The sequence below is a fragment of the Poecilia formosa genome, unplaced genomic scaffold (assembly GCF_000485575.1).
Source record: "Poecilia formosa unplaced genomic scaffold, Poecilia_formosa-5.1.2 Scaffold203, whole genome shotgun sequence".
Classification (NCBI taxonomy): domain Eukaryota; kingdom Metazoa; phylum Chordata; class Actinopteri; order Cyprinodontiformes; family Poeciliidae; genus Poecilia; species Poecilia formosa.
Window position 1 is genome coordinate 524,596 of NW_006800142.1, and position 16,688 is coordinate 541,283.

Below are 16,688 nucleotides of genomic sequence, written 5' to 3' on the forward strand. Positions count from 1 at the left end.
TTTTACAGTAAACCCTTATTCCATTTTTACTGGCTCCGTTATTTGTGCTGTATAAGTATTGAGAAAGGTTGGTATTTAAAACCTATTAGGCAAAATAAATAAATAAATAAATAAAAATCCTGTGCTTCTAACAGAGAACCACATATTTTGGGTGGGGGAAAAACAAACAGTAAACCAGCTTTATCTTTCATATGCTTCTTTTTTATTATGCAATTTTATAGATATCCACTTCTCATATTGTCTTATTTTAACCAAAAATAAAAAAACAACAACATAAAAATAAACAATCTAGGTTCCTTACTGTTTGTGCCAAGTGTACAAAAGCAAGCAAAAACTACACTGGTAGAGGTAAGATTAGCTAACCTGCAATTTTCCACCCCTGATACTTTAATCAAACTTTTAACACCTGAACATGCTAACTTATCTTAAATAACTGTTTGAATCTAGATATTTGTTGATAATTTCACACTGCAATCAAAATAGGCAACCTGTTAACGGCAACAAATATTTGGAACCTGATGGTCAATTTTTTGTTATTAAGGGTCTCACACCAGGGCTACCTTACAAAGAAGTAAATCAGCACAATGTTTGCAAATTAAATTGTATAATTAGGTCTATTCAGGCTCACGTGTACCGGGGTTTCAAATTACAAGCTAACAACAAAGGCATTTCAAGATATTACTTGCAATACAATTAACACTTCTAACCGTAATTTAACGTCATTAAAATAAATTGAGTTCCTTGTGTGTTTTAAACTTTTATAGTACAGACTGTAAAATGGACTTTGTGACATGAACATGTATACAAAACAGCGCTTTAAAAAGGACATAAGAGGGCATATTTGAGGCATATAGGCAGGAACTGTTTCCATGTTAGCTTAGCGGAGTTAGCCGGTGGCACGCGGAGAGATCTCACCGTTGCAGTCTAGCGCGTGCTGAGGAGCATAAACTTTGAGCAGCGAGACACGCATTGAATAACATCGTAGCAACTGGAGACGGCAGGTTTGTAACACTGAAGCACAGCTACAGCTCAACTGCTTTATTTCGGACGGGTTAAATGCACGGTTCTTAACAGCTTTCCTCCACGTTCCCAGAGTTGAGACCTCACTGACGAGCAAAAGGAAAAAAAAAAATAAAATGACAACCAACAAGCCAAGGAGCGTACTCCGCGAAGCCTCCCATCAGATTATAGCCGGTGGATCCGCTGGTGAGTTAATTGTCCACAGCCATTAATTTTTGACGCCTTTGTTACGATTACGCAATAGTTCTAGCCGCTACGTTTGAAGCGGTAGGGGCAGCTCCTCTTGAGTTATTTCCTTTAAAAAAATAATTGCAGAACTGGCGCGTGTTTATTGTCGTACTCTCGCAGCTGAAACGCATACACGGATTCAACAAGAGATGTTTAGGTCACACTAACAAAGAGTTAGTGTTTCTCACCAAGATAGTTCCCACCCATTTTACGTACACTCACTTTACGCCGTTTGCGCAATTTTACGCATGCGTAGCCGTGTTCCCCTTTCGACTAAAGGCAACATTATTTGTACTTCGTGCGAGGCAGACGCTATAGGAACGTACTTGACCTGGACAGGGTTCAAAATGAACCAGTAAGCATATTGTTAATAACCTAAATTTTCATGCCGTTTTGAGAAACGATATGCATAAAGTTATGTGCCGTTTGAATGAGTTAAATTCAGAGGTACGAGCTTTGACTTTGAATGGTTAGGGTGACAAGGTAGACATCAAGTTTCAGTAAACTATGGAAGTGTAATTTTCTAACGGTCTCCCTAAGGGTTAACGTAGCGAAAAATGCAAAAAGTTTTTGTTTTTTTTTAAAGGTCGTTACTAGCTAAACTAGAAAGAAACTATTAATGGTAATGTGTGCATACAACGTTTTGCAAGTCGGGTACAAGCAACAAAGATAACGGAATTGGCATAAATTTAATACTACCTATGTAGACATAATGCCCCAAATTTATATAAGTGGTAGAAATGTTGCATGTAGGTATTTCGATACCTACATGTACATAAGGGGTGGAATGCTGTATCTTTCAATCATTTGAATGTGACTGAGCCTAATTTTTATTGGGATAGACGGTGATGGGATTTGGATCCATATTCCATTGCAAATAACCAGCTATATTAAATATTTGAACAGCACCTTAACGTGGTAAGCTGAAAAATTAGGTGTAGTTACAAAGTGCAGACACTAAGGGGAGACACTTGTAGAGTTCAAAATGAAGGGAAAGAGGAAAGTAGAGGAAGCAACAGAGAAAGAAAGTATTGAAAACTGTAGAATTAAAGATCCATATTTGAATTCAGTTATACTAAGCATGACAGTAGATTTGCAAATCACTACACAATATAGTGTTAAGATTATCAAAAATATTAAATAAATGTGTGTTCATAAATTACAAAATAAAATTCTAAGTCAAATTTGATATATCTAGCATTTTTGAACAACTGAAGTTAACACAGCTATGTGATTGTGCTATAAAATGGCACTATTTACCTGGAAAGCACATAATCCTGGCCTCTGATTCTTTTTTTCCTCCTTTAATTTGCATTTGCATTATTGCCACTAATACAATAATTTAATGTACAGAAAATTAAATTGTACTAAAAAAATAAATTAAAAAAAAAACCCGTCAGGATGTTTTAGTTGGACATTTCTTGTTGCTGTTGAGGTTTAGTTTGACTTCATGACTGCGGTTAGGTTTCTCCGCACCACTGAGTTGCGTTATGTATTAATTCCTATCCTTGCATGAAGCTACTTTTCTCGGATGCCTAAGCAGTGAATTTGTCTTCATGTCGATGCGTACCTGATCATTTTTAAACATTAAGCAGAACTTCAGCTTGCTACTCGTGCGTTATGCATTTTAAAATAATTGCAAGTTATTTTAAAATGCACCATGCATGCATAATGTTGGCATTTCAACTTGGGTTGTTTTGTTGTGCATATAAAAATGCCCATTGTTCTTAACCAGGAAGTTTGAAGGTGTGAATGTTTGTGTATTTGCTAACCTTTGCCAATTTAAACTTCAGACGGTTTGTCACTTTTAGAAGTGATTTATGGTGAACTTGGCATATTTACACATTGACAGGAAGCATTTGCTCAGTTAAAGTAAAACAGGAATGACCGAAAGCTAAACATTAGCTCGTGAGACGGCAGTTAAAATGTTTGTACAGCTTTCCTCAGCCTCCAGATGGCAAGAGATAATGTCACACAAATGTCAGTAAACCGATTTGGTGAAACTGCCTGTTCTTATTTTTAGTTGATTTCAAGAACTATAAATGCTAACATCATGTTTTTATTAGAACTGGTTGAAAATATAAGTGTCCTAACAATAAGATTGAAAAATCAAAAGTGATTTTCTTGAAACCAGTCCAAAGTTACAGTGCAGCAACATTATTCAGATTATGAAACACTGGCATCTGTGCAAAACTCTGCAAAATAACTTGTAGTACATCTCATCTGCTCCTTTACAAGACAGGGTGTAACTATCTTTTTGTGCATTTTTTTATATCTGAAAATGTGCACTGAAGGTTGACTGTTGCATACTGGTCTATGGCCAAGACCTATATTTGAAATTTAGGGCAGTCCATGACCAATATTTTAAAATGTACTCTGTGTTTAATTTGGAAAGTTATGCAGGAATTTTGTGCTGAAATGAGCTGGCTGACGCAGCAGAAGCAGCTCTCTAATATGGCAATTGAGACATTTAAATACACATTTTAAAAGTTAATGAAAGCCAAGCACCCAGAAAGATCATGCTTCTTTTTCAGGGTTTGTTTTCAACGACATATTGCGATGTTTTCTGTTGCTACTGTGTTCTTACCCAGCCTTTATCTAACATTGGCAAATACTGCGCCAAGAGAAGATGCCACTGCTGAGGGCGTGCACAGATGAGATAAACGACGCCCACTGCTGAGTGCAAATATGTCAAACGTGTGAGAAATTCACTCATGATCCTTCCCTCTTATTAAAACTCTCTGCATGCGTTGCATTCATAATGTTCAGCTCGGATTACCGCCACTTTTTCTTCACCTTTGTTGAAAACACTCAATAGAAGAGTCAACACTCCTTTAAAGGAAAAACTATTTACTTTTGTTGAAGAGTTTTACATTTTCTCAAACTTTATTCAGAGCATCTGTGATAGTAGCAAGGGCTAAATGAGCTTTAATTTTACGTTGCTAACAGTTTAAACACTGGAGATTGTTGGATGGCTTATGTGTGGAGCATTTCCTGATTTGGAAAAAAAATGTATATATACTTTATCTCTGACCAGGGCCCATAAGCTCAAATAAACAGATAACGATTTGAGCCCTTTCTTGATTGGTCCATGCAGATGAATACTCCACAAAGTCGGTTACATTAATGTTTACCTTTTTTCCGCCATGGCTGTGGATTTTTGTTTGCAAGAATTATTAAAAGTGTAGAGGACAAGTGTGGATGCTTGACAAAGCTCTTTAATCTTCTACGCATTTTTCATGTTTCACACCTTGACGAATTTTAATAACGACTGCTCAAAAAGCTTGACAACATTGTGATATTTACATTTGTCCATCATTGCTAATGAGTCATGTTGTTTGTTGGCAAACCTTGCCTCTGTTAATTTGTGCTCTTAAGAGTCCGTTGTGAGATCCCACGCGATGATTGGGGGGTTGGGGGTAAAAAAGCCGGATATGTCATCCGATCTGGCACCAGGAACAAGTGCAGATTGTTTCTATACCATGTTAGTTTTTCCAGCTGAACAAGCTGACTTCTGTTGACTATACAGGATCACAAAACTATTTCCTTATTTTTTTTAGGCTAACTGATGTTTCAGAGCATTTCGGTAAGTTGAGTAGCATGGTATTTGCTCTTCTATTGACAAGTGGACGTAAATCATATTCAAGACAGTTTGCCTGTTGGGGCTCCCTCAGTTTGTTGACTATTTCACTAGAAAGTTTTAACTTTTAGAGTATATTTTGGGTCAAATGCAGTTGTTGAACTTTATTTACTACACTTCTGTAAGCTTATGAACAGCACTGTGTTCGACAGTATAGAGATTAAGAACCGAGAATCCGTCCCAGAGTCACCTTTCTAACGTTGTTCAAGTAAACAATGAAAGAATTATGCTTCGTTATGAAACGTTAGATGCATTATGTGGCTTATTTGATGTTGCTTGTTACATAGCCTATAGTCCAGCTCTGTTATCACCTCACAGGTCTCCTGGGCATGCTAATGGCTGACTTGAACTCCTATCCCGAGGCTGAGGGGCTCTCATCTGTCTTCACTAAGACTGATGGGGGCACGCAGGGGACAGAAGTTTTATGTGAGGAAAATGGGCTTAGTGTTTCTCCACACCTTCACCTCCCCACCAGAACGTTTTTTTTTTTCTGCCTTCGGTTTGGTGTTAACAAGAATGGAGAGATATAATTTATATGCTCCTTTGTCTCTGGGCTTCTTTTAAATGTAGTTCAGGAGCAAACGCTGAATTTGTCTAAAGTCTAAGTTTTCCCCAACTGAGCTCCATATCTGTCAAGATGATAAATGGTAAAAAATGATAATCTTAGTTGACATTTGTTTGAGAAGAGATTATGTCTTAAATTCTGATTATCTTGAACCCAAAAATAATTGCAGATTTTGCGTTTTATTTTATTTTTTTAAAGATAGTCGTGGTTCCAAAAAGGTTTCAGAATTAGATTTATTTCACTTATTAATTTTATTAATTACATCTGAAATCGATCTAATTTACATCAACCTTTTGTGAAGGCTAATTAAAAAGAAATGCATACAATAATAGGGATTTTTATATCTATAAAAAAGTGCATCCAAAGAATGAAACCATTAGAAACGGCTCTAAAATACAACCCTGAGACCCTTCACAACCATGCTGAAACCAAGCAAATAGTTTTTTTTTTATTTTTTTTTTTAATGAATTTAAATAAAAAGTAGTTGGTTTGGATAGATCTTACTTGAAAAGGGAGTTTTGGTGCTGAAACCAAGAATGGACTTTTTTTTTTTTTTTGCTGTTTCTTTTTTTCTACTTTTTCCTGGATCTAGGAACTTGTAAAAATAGCTGGTTTGACAACCTCAGAGCTCTGGTAGGGCTGCAAGTGATTAAATGATCTATAAGACACTACGGTGCCAGTCCATGAAGACTCTTTAAAACCTTGCAGGTGATGAAGTAAAGATTGATCCAGCCGACTGTGCAATAAATCTTCCCAAAATAAAAAATAGAAACATGCTTTCTGATTGTTGGCTTGCTAAAGGAACCAGGAGTTCGGTTTGAACTTTCATTGTGTCCAAAATTGTGGAAGTCCCAAATGCTTTGGGGAATATTTTTTTTTACCTTAACTGAGTAAATTGATCTCCATTCAGGATAGTATGTCTTTAAGAGATTTATGATGACTAAGTTGAACCAGAACTAGCATGAAAGCGCAATGAAATCTGGAAAGAAAGAAGAGTAAATTTTTTATTTTTATTTTTCTGGTTGATGTTGGTGCTAGCAAAATCCCATGAAAATAGAAAGAGGCCTCAAATGGGACTCTGGAGTACTTCACAACTAAGGGGGATGGTGGAGGGAAGTACTGAATAATAATTGAATGGTTAAGCTCACGTTGTACAAATATGACTGAATCTGCCAGATTGAACGGTTTAAAGCAAACATTGAATGAACAACATGGGCTAACACTTTTAGAATAAGTGATAAAGTCCTAAAATCATGTAAAGTGTCCCCATTTCTTTTTTTATTTTTAATTCTCCAGTGGAATGAAAAACCAAACAAAACTTTTCCATACGTGTTAACCTCTGCTCTATACATGCTCCTGCCTTACAAATATAAGTACAAATGAGTCGCACAAAAACAAGGCCGCCACTCTAAGGAGGCTTTATTTTGAGCTTTTTCATATTGTTTTGTTTGTCCTTGAGCTTTGTCAGATAGCAGATCCTCAGCTTTGGCATCATCTTTAGCTACTTCAGCCTTCGCAGCTCCTCTAGCAACCTTAACTCCACCATCTGGCTTTTTTCCAGTTCTCCTTTTCCTGAGAGACGTTCATTGGCCCTGGAGATGTTTACAAAAGTTTCAGCAGTAAGATATGGCAACTCTTTTGCTGCAGCGATACCAAAATATCACTATGACCAACAAAATGTGCACTCCAATCAGCACTTTATATTAATACAGCACCAATTGACATTGTGAACATGGTATTTTTGGTTTATATTGTCCTTATATTAATGCTGCATTCAATTTTTCCCAGAAGTCTGACTGTTCTAGTTATACAATCTGAAAATCACTGGGATTTTCTATTTGTTTTGGTACTATTAGCAATACATCATTATGACATATTATATCCAGAGACATAGTTATATCAACAACCTTCCCTACATTTCTGTATGTATGCTTGAAACTGGATTGAATACTAAACCTGGGACTCCCTGCCCTCCCAGTCAGAATTCCCACTTCAAGAAGAGTTTTTTGTTCCAGGAAATGCTTTTTTTCTCTTGGAGCAAACCAGAAGACTTAAACAGAATACAATATTGAATAATGGGTCGTCATTATGAATGAGAGGACTGTTTTTGTGTTAAAAACCTGGCTTGAACTTGTGAAGAACATCACTAAGGTTGGAATAAAAATGACCTTTATTGTCCCTCGTGGGCATTTTGATGTCATTTGCATTATGTCCACAAGGGGGTAGTAGATCCATGCTGGATGTGATTTATGGGAAAGGTATGTAAAGTTTTTAAGTTTCTGTCGTTACTTTCAGGTCCAGGGAGATTGATGCTTGACTGCTCTGCAACTTGTCATTGGGGTCTAAACAGAAATAAGAACACAAAAATAGAGGGAACTTGTAAATAAAAAAAAAATCAAAATGGAAGCTGAAATCTTAAAGAAAATAAACAATGATGAAATAAAGAGTGCAGCAACTGTATAAATATCTAATCTATCTAGTTACATGAGATTTGCTGTAATGTTTTTTTTTTCCAAGTCCTTTGTTATTTCCTCGCTGGAAGCTTTTTTTTTTTTTTTTTAACTCCATGAGTAAATCGATCCGTCTCCAGCAAATGGACTGTGACGACATGAGACAGATGTGATTGCCGCAGCTCTCCCTCCAGACTGTCAGAGCCTCGCTCCGGCTGCACCGCAACCCTTTTCATTTAATTGGTTTTAAACGGGGGGGGGGCTGAAATCAGTCGAGGAAGAACAAATAAAGCCCATTACCCTAAATGAAAGAGGGGAAGAAAAGAGGAGAGAGAGGAGGAAAATAAAATAAATAAATAAAGTTGGAGAAAATGTGCGTGCGCGCGTTGTGCCAGTTCGCGCGCGTGCTCGCACTTGGCAGCGTTTTTTTCTATTTTTTTGTTTTCCTCCACAATTCCCGCGTGGCAGCAACCAATCACAGTCGAATTAGGACTAATATTTATTTCCAGAAACAATTGTACACGTTTCGAGAGTGGGGGGGCTTTGATTGAACTCCTGGCGGACATGTTGTGGACAGATGTTTAGATGACCTCATGTTTGAAGCAATGTTGGTTCTGGACGGGGCTGCTCAGCTCCCTCTGCTTCCCATCTTTTTTGTCTTCAGCCCTCCTGCGCAGATGCTCACATTTTAATGTGTGCTTTGGCTCTCATTGAATGCCACCCATTTAAATTTTTTTTTTCTGGTTCCATCCTTGACAGACAGATGTTCAGGCATGCTGAGACGGTTAAAATGGGCCATGATGGTGGTGAAGGATGGCTACTTAACCGGGCACATGTGTCCGTTGTTGTAGAGGCGTCTGTCCTGCAACGAGATCAGGATTCATCATCAGCGCAGCTCCGCTGTCATCCTCGTAAAAGCGCAAAAAAGACTTTTCCTCTCGATAGACCCAACAGTTCTTTGGCAATATCTGACTTTCTCCAAATGATTAAGCTGATCGTGCTTTAGTTAAAGTAACCCCTCATTTAAGAGTGGAACAAGAAAAAATAACACGCTAATCAATTTCAAAATAAGCATACGAATTAATTGTCGTTTCCCACTAATTATAAATGTTAATCAAAATGTCAGGAGAAGTTAAATGAACGGGGGGGGAAAAATGTCTTATTGGTTCAAAGAGTGCCGAAGAAGAATGATAACGGTGTTTAATGCTAATAATGAACCGAAGCGCATTTGTAAAACGTGTAACAATTTAAAAATCACGCAGATTAACTAGCTTATTTATTGTCTTTTCATTGCACGGCTATCTACAACTACAACACTGTATAGTTGAAAGTAACCGCTCCGTTTTATTTGTGGGAAATATGGTCATGCTTAGCATAAATGGTTAAAGAAATATCTCCACACACACACACACACACACACACATTACCTCTAAATAAAATAAATACTTTGGATATTATTTCCTTGCCTCTCTTTTTATACAGTATACTTGTAAATAAAAAGCTATATCGAAATATTGATTTCGCATTTCCCTGCATTAAAATACGGCTTAAACAAAAAAGAAATGTTCTTAGTTTTGCTCTTTTTAACTCTCATCAGTTTTAACTGAGGTGGTCTCTCTCATATTTCTACGCTAAATGATCATTTCTATGACGCTACTTATGTTTTTGTCTCTTAAAAGCACAACAAAAAAGAAAAGGCAAAAAAAACGCGCAAGTTTAACTGTTAATTTGAAGATAAGCGTCCTCCAGGTTGTAGAGTAGATCTACAAACCTATATTGAGGGCGTAATTAACTTTACGTAAAAAGGAAAAGGAAAAAAAACAAAAAACTTTTGATGTACGAGTTCATTCTGAGATCTTGACGTTATCTCAATGATTAATGAGACTGGTTCAGTAAATGGGTTTAGGGGAGCGCCTGACTCACCGCGAGCTGATGTCGCGCGGGCGGCCTGTGTGTGGAGCGCGCCAGGAAGGAGGCCGCACGCGGTTTCAGGACATCAGCACTACGTCGAAAAGATCACACGCACCGCATTACGTCATTTGCCATCAAACAGGAGCGCGCGGACGCATGTACTTCTGTAACAGGCAATTACACTCAACCGGAATAGATGACGTATGAACTCTGATGGCATTATTACAGTGTAATATGTCATTATTACAACCTGATGATGACCTTTAAAAAAATAAAAAAATAAATAAAAAAATAATAATGACGGAAATAAAAAATCAACGCAAAAACCAATTGGGACATTTCCCCAAATAAAACACGTATTTTTACTCAAACTTATGGTTATGGTGTAATAGTTTCAACAAACTATTACACCAAGGGTGGTTTTGTTTACCTACAACAAAATGTTGGAATAAAACAAGTTATTGTAGGATGCAGAAAATTTGAAAAAGACACTCACAGGAGACTCAGAATAAATAAAATGTAAAATTGAATGAATGTGTAGAAAAAGTGAATAAAATAAATCTTTTATAATAACAAGCATAGCTTCTTTCCTTTGATCTTAATACACACTCTTCTATTAAATGGCAATACTATGAACAGTTTTCAGTCTTTTAGTTCCTGTAATGAATTGAGCATTTATGTTTTGAATGTGCTAAAGAATATCAAGTTTCAACTAATCACATCAATTAATTTGTTTTGTAGATAAAGTACACCTTAGCTACGTGATGGTTTATTGTAAGCTAGAATTAATAGTTTATTTTAAATGAGGCTTTAGAATAAACATTCACATTGTATATACTACTACTCCTGATAATATGTAATATAGTCATTTTATAAGTATGTGTAACATTTCAGGCAAATAACAGCTGTTTTCATACACCGACAATGAATAATGTAATATTAACTAAACATTGTCATGGTTACAACTAATTCAAAGTTGTAATGCAGTGCTGTCTCTTTATCATGGGCTCCTATTTCACCACATAATTTAGCTGTCCAGGAGCACAAGTTATTATAATGCGATTAGCGTGAAACGGCCTTGGAGGAGGACGGACGTAAACGAAAAGCCGACGTCACTCAAAAATTCCAGGGTACCAGAAAACCGAACGCAAACACTGTACAGCACATGGCAACGTCAATAAAAGTGGGAGAGGAAATCAGCTCAACAAGCAATGCTTAATTGAGCACTTACACTAAGTAGGGAAGGAGCAGGGAAAAAAAAAGGGAGACAAAGTATGCAGTTGTGGGAATTGGCTGTGTGTATGCCTACATCCATCTGGAATATGTATTTATGCAAAAAAAAAAAGTGTGTGTGTGTGTGGAGGGGTTGTGTCGTCATGTAATGCAAGAGTCAGGTTTGAGTTCTGTTTGTTTCTGCATGTTGGGCATTTCGGTGACATATATTTGCTGGTAAGGAGGCTATAATTGGATGGGTTTGTGGGTGAAAATCTACATGTAAGCAGTGGTGTATGTGTGAGGTTTTTTGTGTTTTCGTGTATTTGGATTATGTTGTGATGTGTGTGTTTATTTTCGAGTTGTCAGCTTTGGTATTTATGCTCAATTTAAACAAATCTTTAAACAGTCTTTACCTTCAAAGTGGAGACTGAACCGCTTGTCATCATTCCTTTCATGTATGTAACCTTGATGTTCGATCGCCAATATTTAGGTTACTACGCAGAGATTAAAACATATCGGAGAAATGACAAGAATAACACTTTTTGTTTCATCTGGATTTTGCTTCTCAACAGCCACAACATGCTCTCTGTTTATTCTCCAACACTTTGTTCCTTATGAACTTTGACGTGTGTTGAAAACTCTTGAATTGGGCATTTAACCTCCTGCCCTGCAACCCATGGCTACGGTTGGTAGCAGGTCAGACACACGGGGTCGTTCTCTTGCAGTAGAGGTTAACACTGAATTAATTTGCTAATCCTGCTTTTTTGTCCCCCCCTCTTTTGATTTGCTATTGTTTCAGAAAAATCTTCATAAACGAAAAGGTCAGGGTCAGAGCAAACGTTTCTTCTTTTTTTTTTCTTAGATCTGAATGTGACAGCGGAGTTCATATCCAATAATTACAAGTCCTTCATGCTCTTGCTGCAAGCACTGATATATAAATAAACATAATAAGTACTGTCAAAAAAACAAAAACAAACCCGGACAGACTGAAACCCCTGAATTACATGCCTGTTTTAGTGTGTGTGTGTGTGTGTGTGTGTGTGTTTGATGTGTTGATTCTCTGGATGAGCTAGAGATTTACAGCACAGGTCTGAGCAGCGAGCGTCTGCTAAAAACTGTCATTCCTTCTCCCCTTTTTAGCCCTGCAGTTGGGAGGCCGGGTTAGCCATTTTTGGGTTAACTCTATCAAGAAGAACAGCACTTTGGGCCAATGCAGTAATTATAATGCAATTTGTTGGGCTCAGGGGCCAATTTATGCCATTTCTAGGGATCAAGTCTATCCTCTGCCTGGTGGCCATGCTGGTAGATGTCTCAGGGCAAGGCTTTAATTAGGGAAGCTCACATTTTGAGACACTTTGTATTATTTCTGACCTCCTGTGGTTGGACGATGACATAATTATGGGAAAGATACTGGCAGAGGATGAGGGGGAAAAGAGGGGAATCTGATGATTTAATGAGAAACAAAGCCGAATGAAAGGTCGTGTGTGTGGAATTTGTTTACCATTATCATTTTGAAATCAAAGTCGTGCAGCGAAATCAAAGCAGACACGTGAAAACGTCACAGTCTGGAAAGAGTTTCTGAAGGGCTGTGGGAGGAATCCACCAGTTCTCCTCAATTTGTTTGAAATAAGAGCGAGTAATGGAGATTTCGAGGACGCTGCCAGCTTGCTGAAAAGAGCAGTGTGTTAGCGTCTTAATGTTCATCTGCTGCGACCCTGAGGACACTGATGTGTGTTTGAAATTTGTCTGGTTTTCATTTTGGATTAAAGGGCAAAGTTTAACATCTGTGCAAATTAGGAGGAATGGAAAAAACTTGCTATTTAATTAGCTGCACAGCTGGTTAATAAGCCTTTTATCCAACTATTTAACAATTTTTAAAGGCAGAGGTATAGAGGGCAGAAGAGAGCCATAATGCCAATTGTCCTTTTTTTACTTCGCCTTTATAGTTTGCGAAGGGAGAAATCTGTATTTATCCCTGTAGTACTTTTAGCATAAAAGCCTGGGAAAGATCATGATCTTTAAGCCAATATCAAGATGGATAAGTTCACTGATTCTTTTCCATGTACTTGCGAGTGAGTTCAGTTAGCCAAGATGTTCTATCCTCAGAATAGGAGATGATCGCATCACATCTGGGTTCAGTTTGTCACAGGTATCCTTGGAAATGTTAATATTTCCAGCAGACGTCTTCATTTAAGCTGAAACTTCTCCAGGCCTTCATTCGACACATGGAGACTTGAAAACCGCTTGCTCTCCGCTGCGGTCCAAATCATGACTCAGGAGTGACACAAAATATTTTTTTGCGGTCCGCGTGAGTTTTAAAGTCAAGAGTTCCCGCTGAGATGCGTTTGACGACAGAGAGAGGCGACGCCGTTTACGACGTTTGAGGCGAGTGGAGAATATAAGAAGAGCGGCGGTCCGAGAGGTGGGACAGTAAAACCTCATCAGCGGTTTGACAGTGTACATTTAACACGGACCAGATTCAGGTTCTAACTGAACGGAGTGAAAACAAAAGTACTAAAACTCATGGCCACCATTGTATTTTTTTAATATACATTTAAAACGCCAATCTCTTTGTTTATTTGACACATTTTTCTAAAAGTCTTGTGCTCATGTTTTCTTGCACTTTGTTCTCTAAAACTAAAATGACGATTAAACATTAATATTTTAACAGTGACAATAAGGTTAACTTTAAAATAAATGCATTATTTTGATTTTTATCCATTGATGTAAATAAAAATACAGGGCAAACGGCTTATAGATTTCACTTTCTAAAACAAGACATTTATTTAATGTGAATATGCTGATGTTTGGTGTCAGTCAGGCTATTATCTGGCAGAATATTCTTTTTGCTGTACTTTTTAAAAATAAAACATGCATATTTATTATTATTACTGTTTAACAAGTTAATGTTAGGTGTCCGTCAGGCTACCTGCCATTATCTCAATAAATAAATAAATATATGCCTACTACATTCTTCATAACACCTTTCTGCTCTTTACAGAGTAACACAAGGCTTTATTTATTTTATTTCTTTGAAATCATTTTACGATTCTTTAAACATTTGATTTATGCTGGAAAATTGATTAAGCATTGGATGATTTTGGGGATTTTAGCTGGTTGATTATTCAATTCATTTCAAATGAGTTGGTCTACCTGCAGTCAAAGCGGTGTTATCCTTATAGGAATGATTGTTGGTGCTCTATAAGTTTAGTCAAAACATTATTTATCTTCATTTTCAGATGAGAATATGTCCAAACAGTCAAATGTTACTTTCTCATGAGCAAGAGAAAAGTATAGTAGCCTTCTTCCTTTATTCCAGCTGACTGGCAGTATGCAGCAAGTTGTGGGGGAATGGGCAGCGCTGCACCACACAGCCAGCAAAAACTCCAGTCACTTTGGCACCGCCTCTGACATCTCCAGCAAAATATCTTTCAACCTTACAAAATGACTACGACTCAAGTTTTCTTTTGCTTTTGTGTCTTTTTTAAACCCTTTTTATTCCTCGATACCTGTAACCATATGTGTAGTGAGAATGCTGAGCAACTAATCAGACAGTCTGGCAGATGCATTCTTGATAAGAACCACCTGCGGGTTCATGTAGGAAACAAACAGGCTGACAGCTGTTTCTGCAGTGAGACACTGATGTGAAAATCCTCGAAATGAGAAAGTAATTTCAAAGATAGAAGAGAGAGCAACTCTTTTGAAAATCCCAATGTAACTTGAGTGATGCGTCACTTTTTCTGCTTTTGTTTTCTGTCTTTTATTTTGTCTTGGACACGGGCCGTTATGATATGCTGACTTGGAGTGAAAATACTACAGATTCATGGTGCTTGTACAACTAAAAGGCAAAAAAAGTTGGTTTGTAGACATGATGCTCTAAGCTTGTTAGTTGCAGTTTAAAACAGTGATGCTGTTATAAAAGTCATGAGTTGCATTTCTTTACTGTCCACAGCACGATTTTTGTGTTTTTTGGTGACGATAAGTATTTCTAAACGGAGAAAAGTGAGTGATTTTCTTTCAAGAAGCTGATCGGCACTGCTGTGCTGGATAACTACCACAGTTAACGTCATTGGTATTTCACGTTCATTTCTACATCAAAACTATTTCATATTTTTTGTTTGGTTTTTTTCTTGAAAGCGAGCTAAAATTAAGCAGCCCTCTTTCAGCCAGCTGACTGGTAGTGCTCGGCAACACGCTAGATTCCTCTGGTTTCTTGAGTAGTTTTTCTGGTTATCTCGTTAAAATCACCTTAAACCGTGAGGTGGGAAAAGTGTGTTGGAAATCTTTATGGCTTTCTGACAGCTTGGTAAACTTTGTCATTTAGTGACCTATTCCTATTTGATTAAAGCTTTCTGTCTTCCAGTATTTAATTGTATTTTTTTCCCTTCTTTGATTCTTTTCCAGGTTTATACTAGCTGTGTAAGAGTTAGAGGAAAGTCGTTCAAAAATTTCTCCCCGGCTCCTTTCTGTACCGCACAAGAAGAAATCTTTCAAGGGCTCCATTGGTGTTCTGCTCTTTCCTGAATTGCGGTACTCTCGGGTGTGTTTCATAATGGTACTTGGACCGTTGCAGCCTGATGTATCGCACCCGAGGGAGAAACTGCGCTCCGCACCAATCTATCAGTCCCCAGTTTGAGGAAGACGAAATGACACGCTCATACGTCTGCGATTATAGCCCCCTGTCATATTCAGAGTTTGCTTTAATTTGAGGCTATATGGTCTTTTTCTCCTATTGAGGCGCACCTCAGATGTGATCGCACATAAGCTAACATGGTTTTGCAAATTTCGATTGCGTCGTGCTTACTCAGGAAACATTCGGTTAGTAGAATATTTGCTGCTGGATTATTATATCGGAGTCATTTTTAAGCTGCTGTGTAAACATAAGAATGTAAGCAAAGCCCCTATTAGACCACCGGTTGTCAGTATGCTTTATTTTAGTAGCTCATTGGTATTTACAGCACCCACTTTAGTACATTTATTATTCCAACTGTAATAATGACTATACAAATATTACTAATTTTTTTCCTAAATTCAATTTCTACATTATACAAAAACTCTATAGCCTTTGGTTTGTCTTAAGTGGGAAGGAGACAAGGTAATTACCCTTGGGGCAATTAGAGAAAGGGGCTGAGGGAGTAGCAAGTCATTTTCTAACCCAAACATCCTGGTCCGAGGGGCCGGAGTGGCTGGAAAGCCTCCCGGAGGCTGCTGGCTGGCTCGCTGGGAGCCGTTCGCAGGGAAGCAGATCAGGGTTTGTTTTCTTTCTCCAGAGGCAGGCCCCCTGAAACCTCTGCCAGATGAACAGCACCTGAGCGCCAGCAGCTCTCCCGCTGCAGTCAGCAGAGGGAGCGATTCACTGTACTTGGCCGAGCGCGCCCATGTGCATGCAATCCTGCAGACAGCTTCATCGCATTAGCCAGCGCCGAGGATCAGAGAGGAAGCGTGTTGCTGGGTGTTATTTTCATGCAGCCTCCGTTGGGCGGTCTGACAGTGTTTGTGTGGCTCTCTAAACATGCACAACCACTGCAGTGTTGTTGGACCATTACTTCCAACCTTCGGAACAGTAACAACAAAGAATCCCTGCTAATCCTTGCGGAAAAGTGAACTTTGGAGGCAAACATAGTGCAGTGTTGCGTGACTTTTTGTTTGGTGCATTTCT

At 38.0% G+C, this 16,688-nt stretch overlaps 1 protein-coding gene across 1 annotated transcript in view; it reads left to right on the plus strand.

Annotated features, from left to right (window-relative positions):
• The first annotated feature begins 232 nt into the window (after positions 1–232).
• The window catches only part of slc25a21 (solute carrier family 25 member 21), a 116,388-nt gene continuing 99,932 nt past the window's right edge, over positions 233–16,688 (plus strand). The window contains exons 1-2 of the mRNA XM_007567049.2: positions 233–1,001; positions 1,094–1,206. Of these exons, the coding sequence (XP_007567111.1) occupies positions 1,137–1,206 (70 nt within the window). The 5' untranslated portion in view covers positions 233–1,001; positions 1,094–1,136. The remainder of the gene's footprint in view (positions 1,002–1,093; positions 1,207–16,688) is intronic.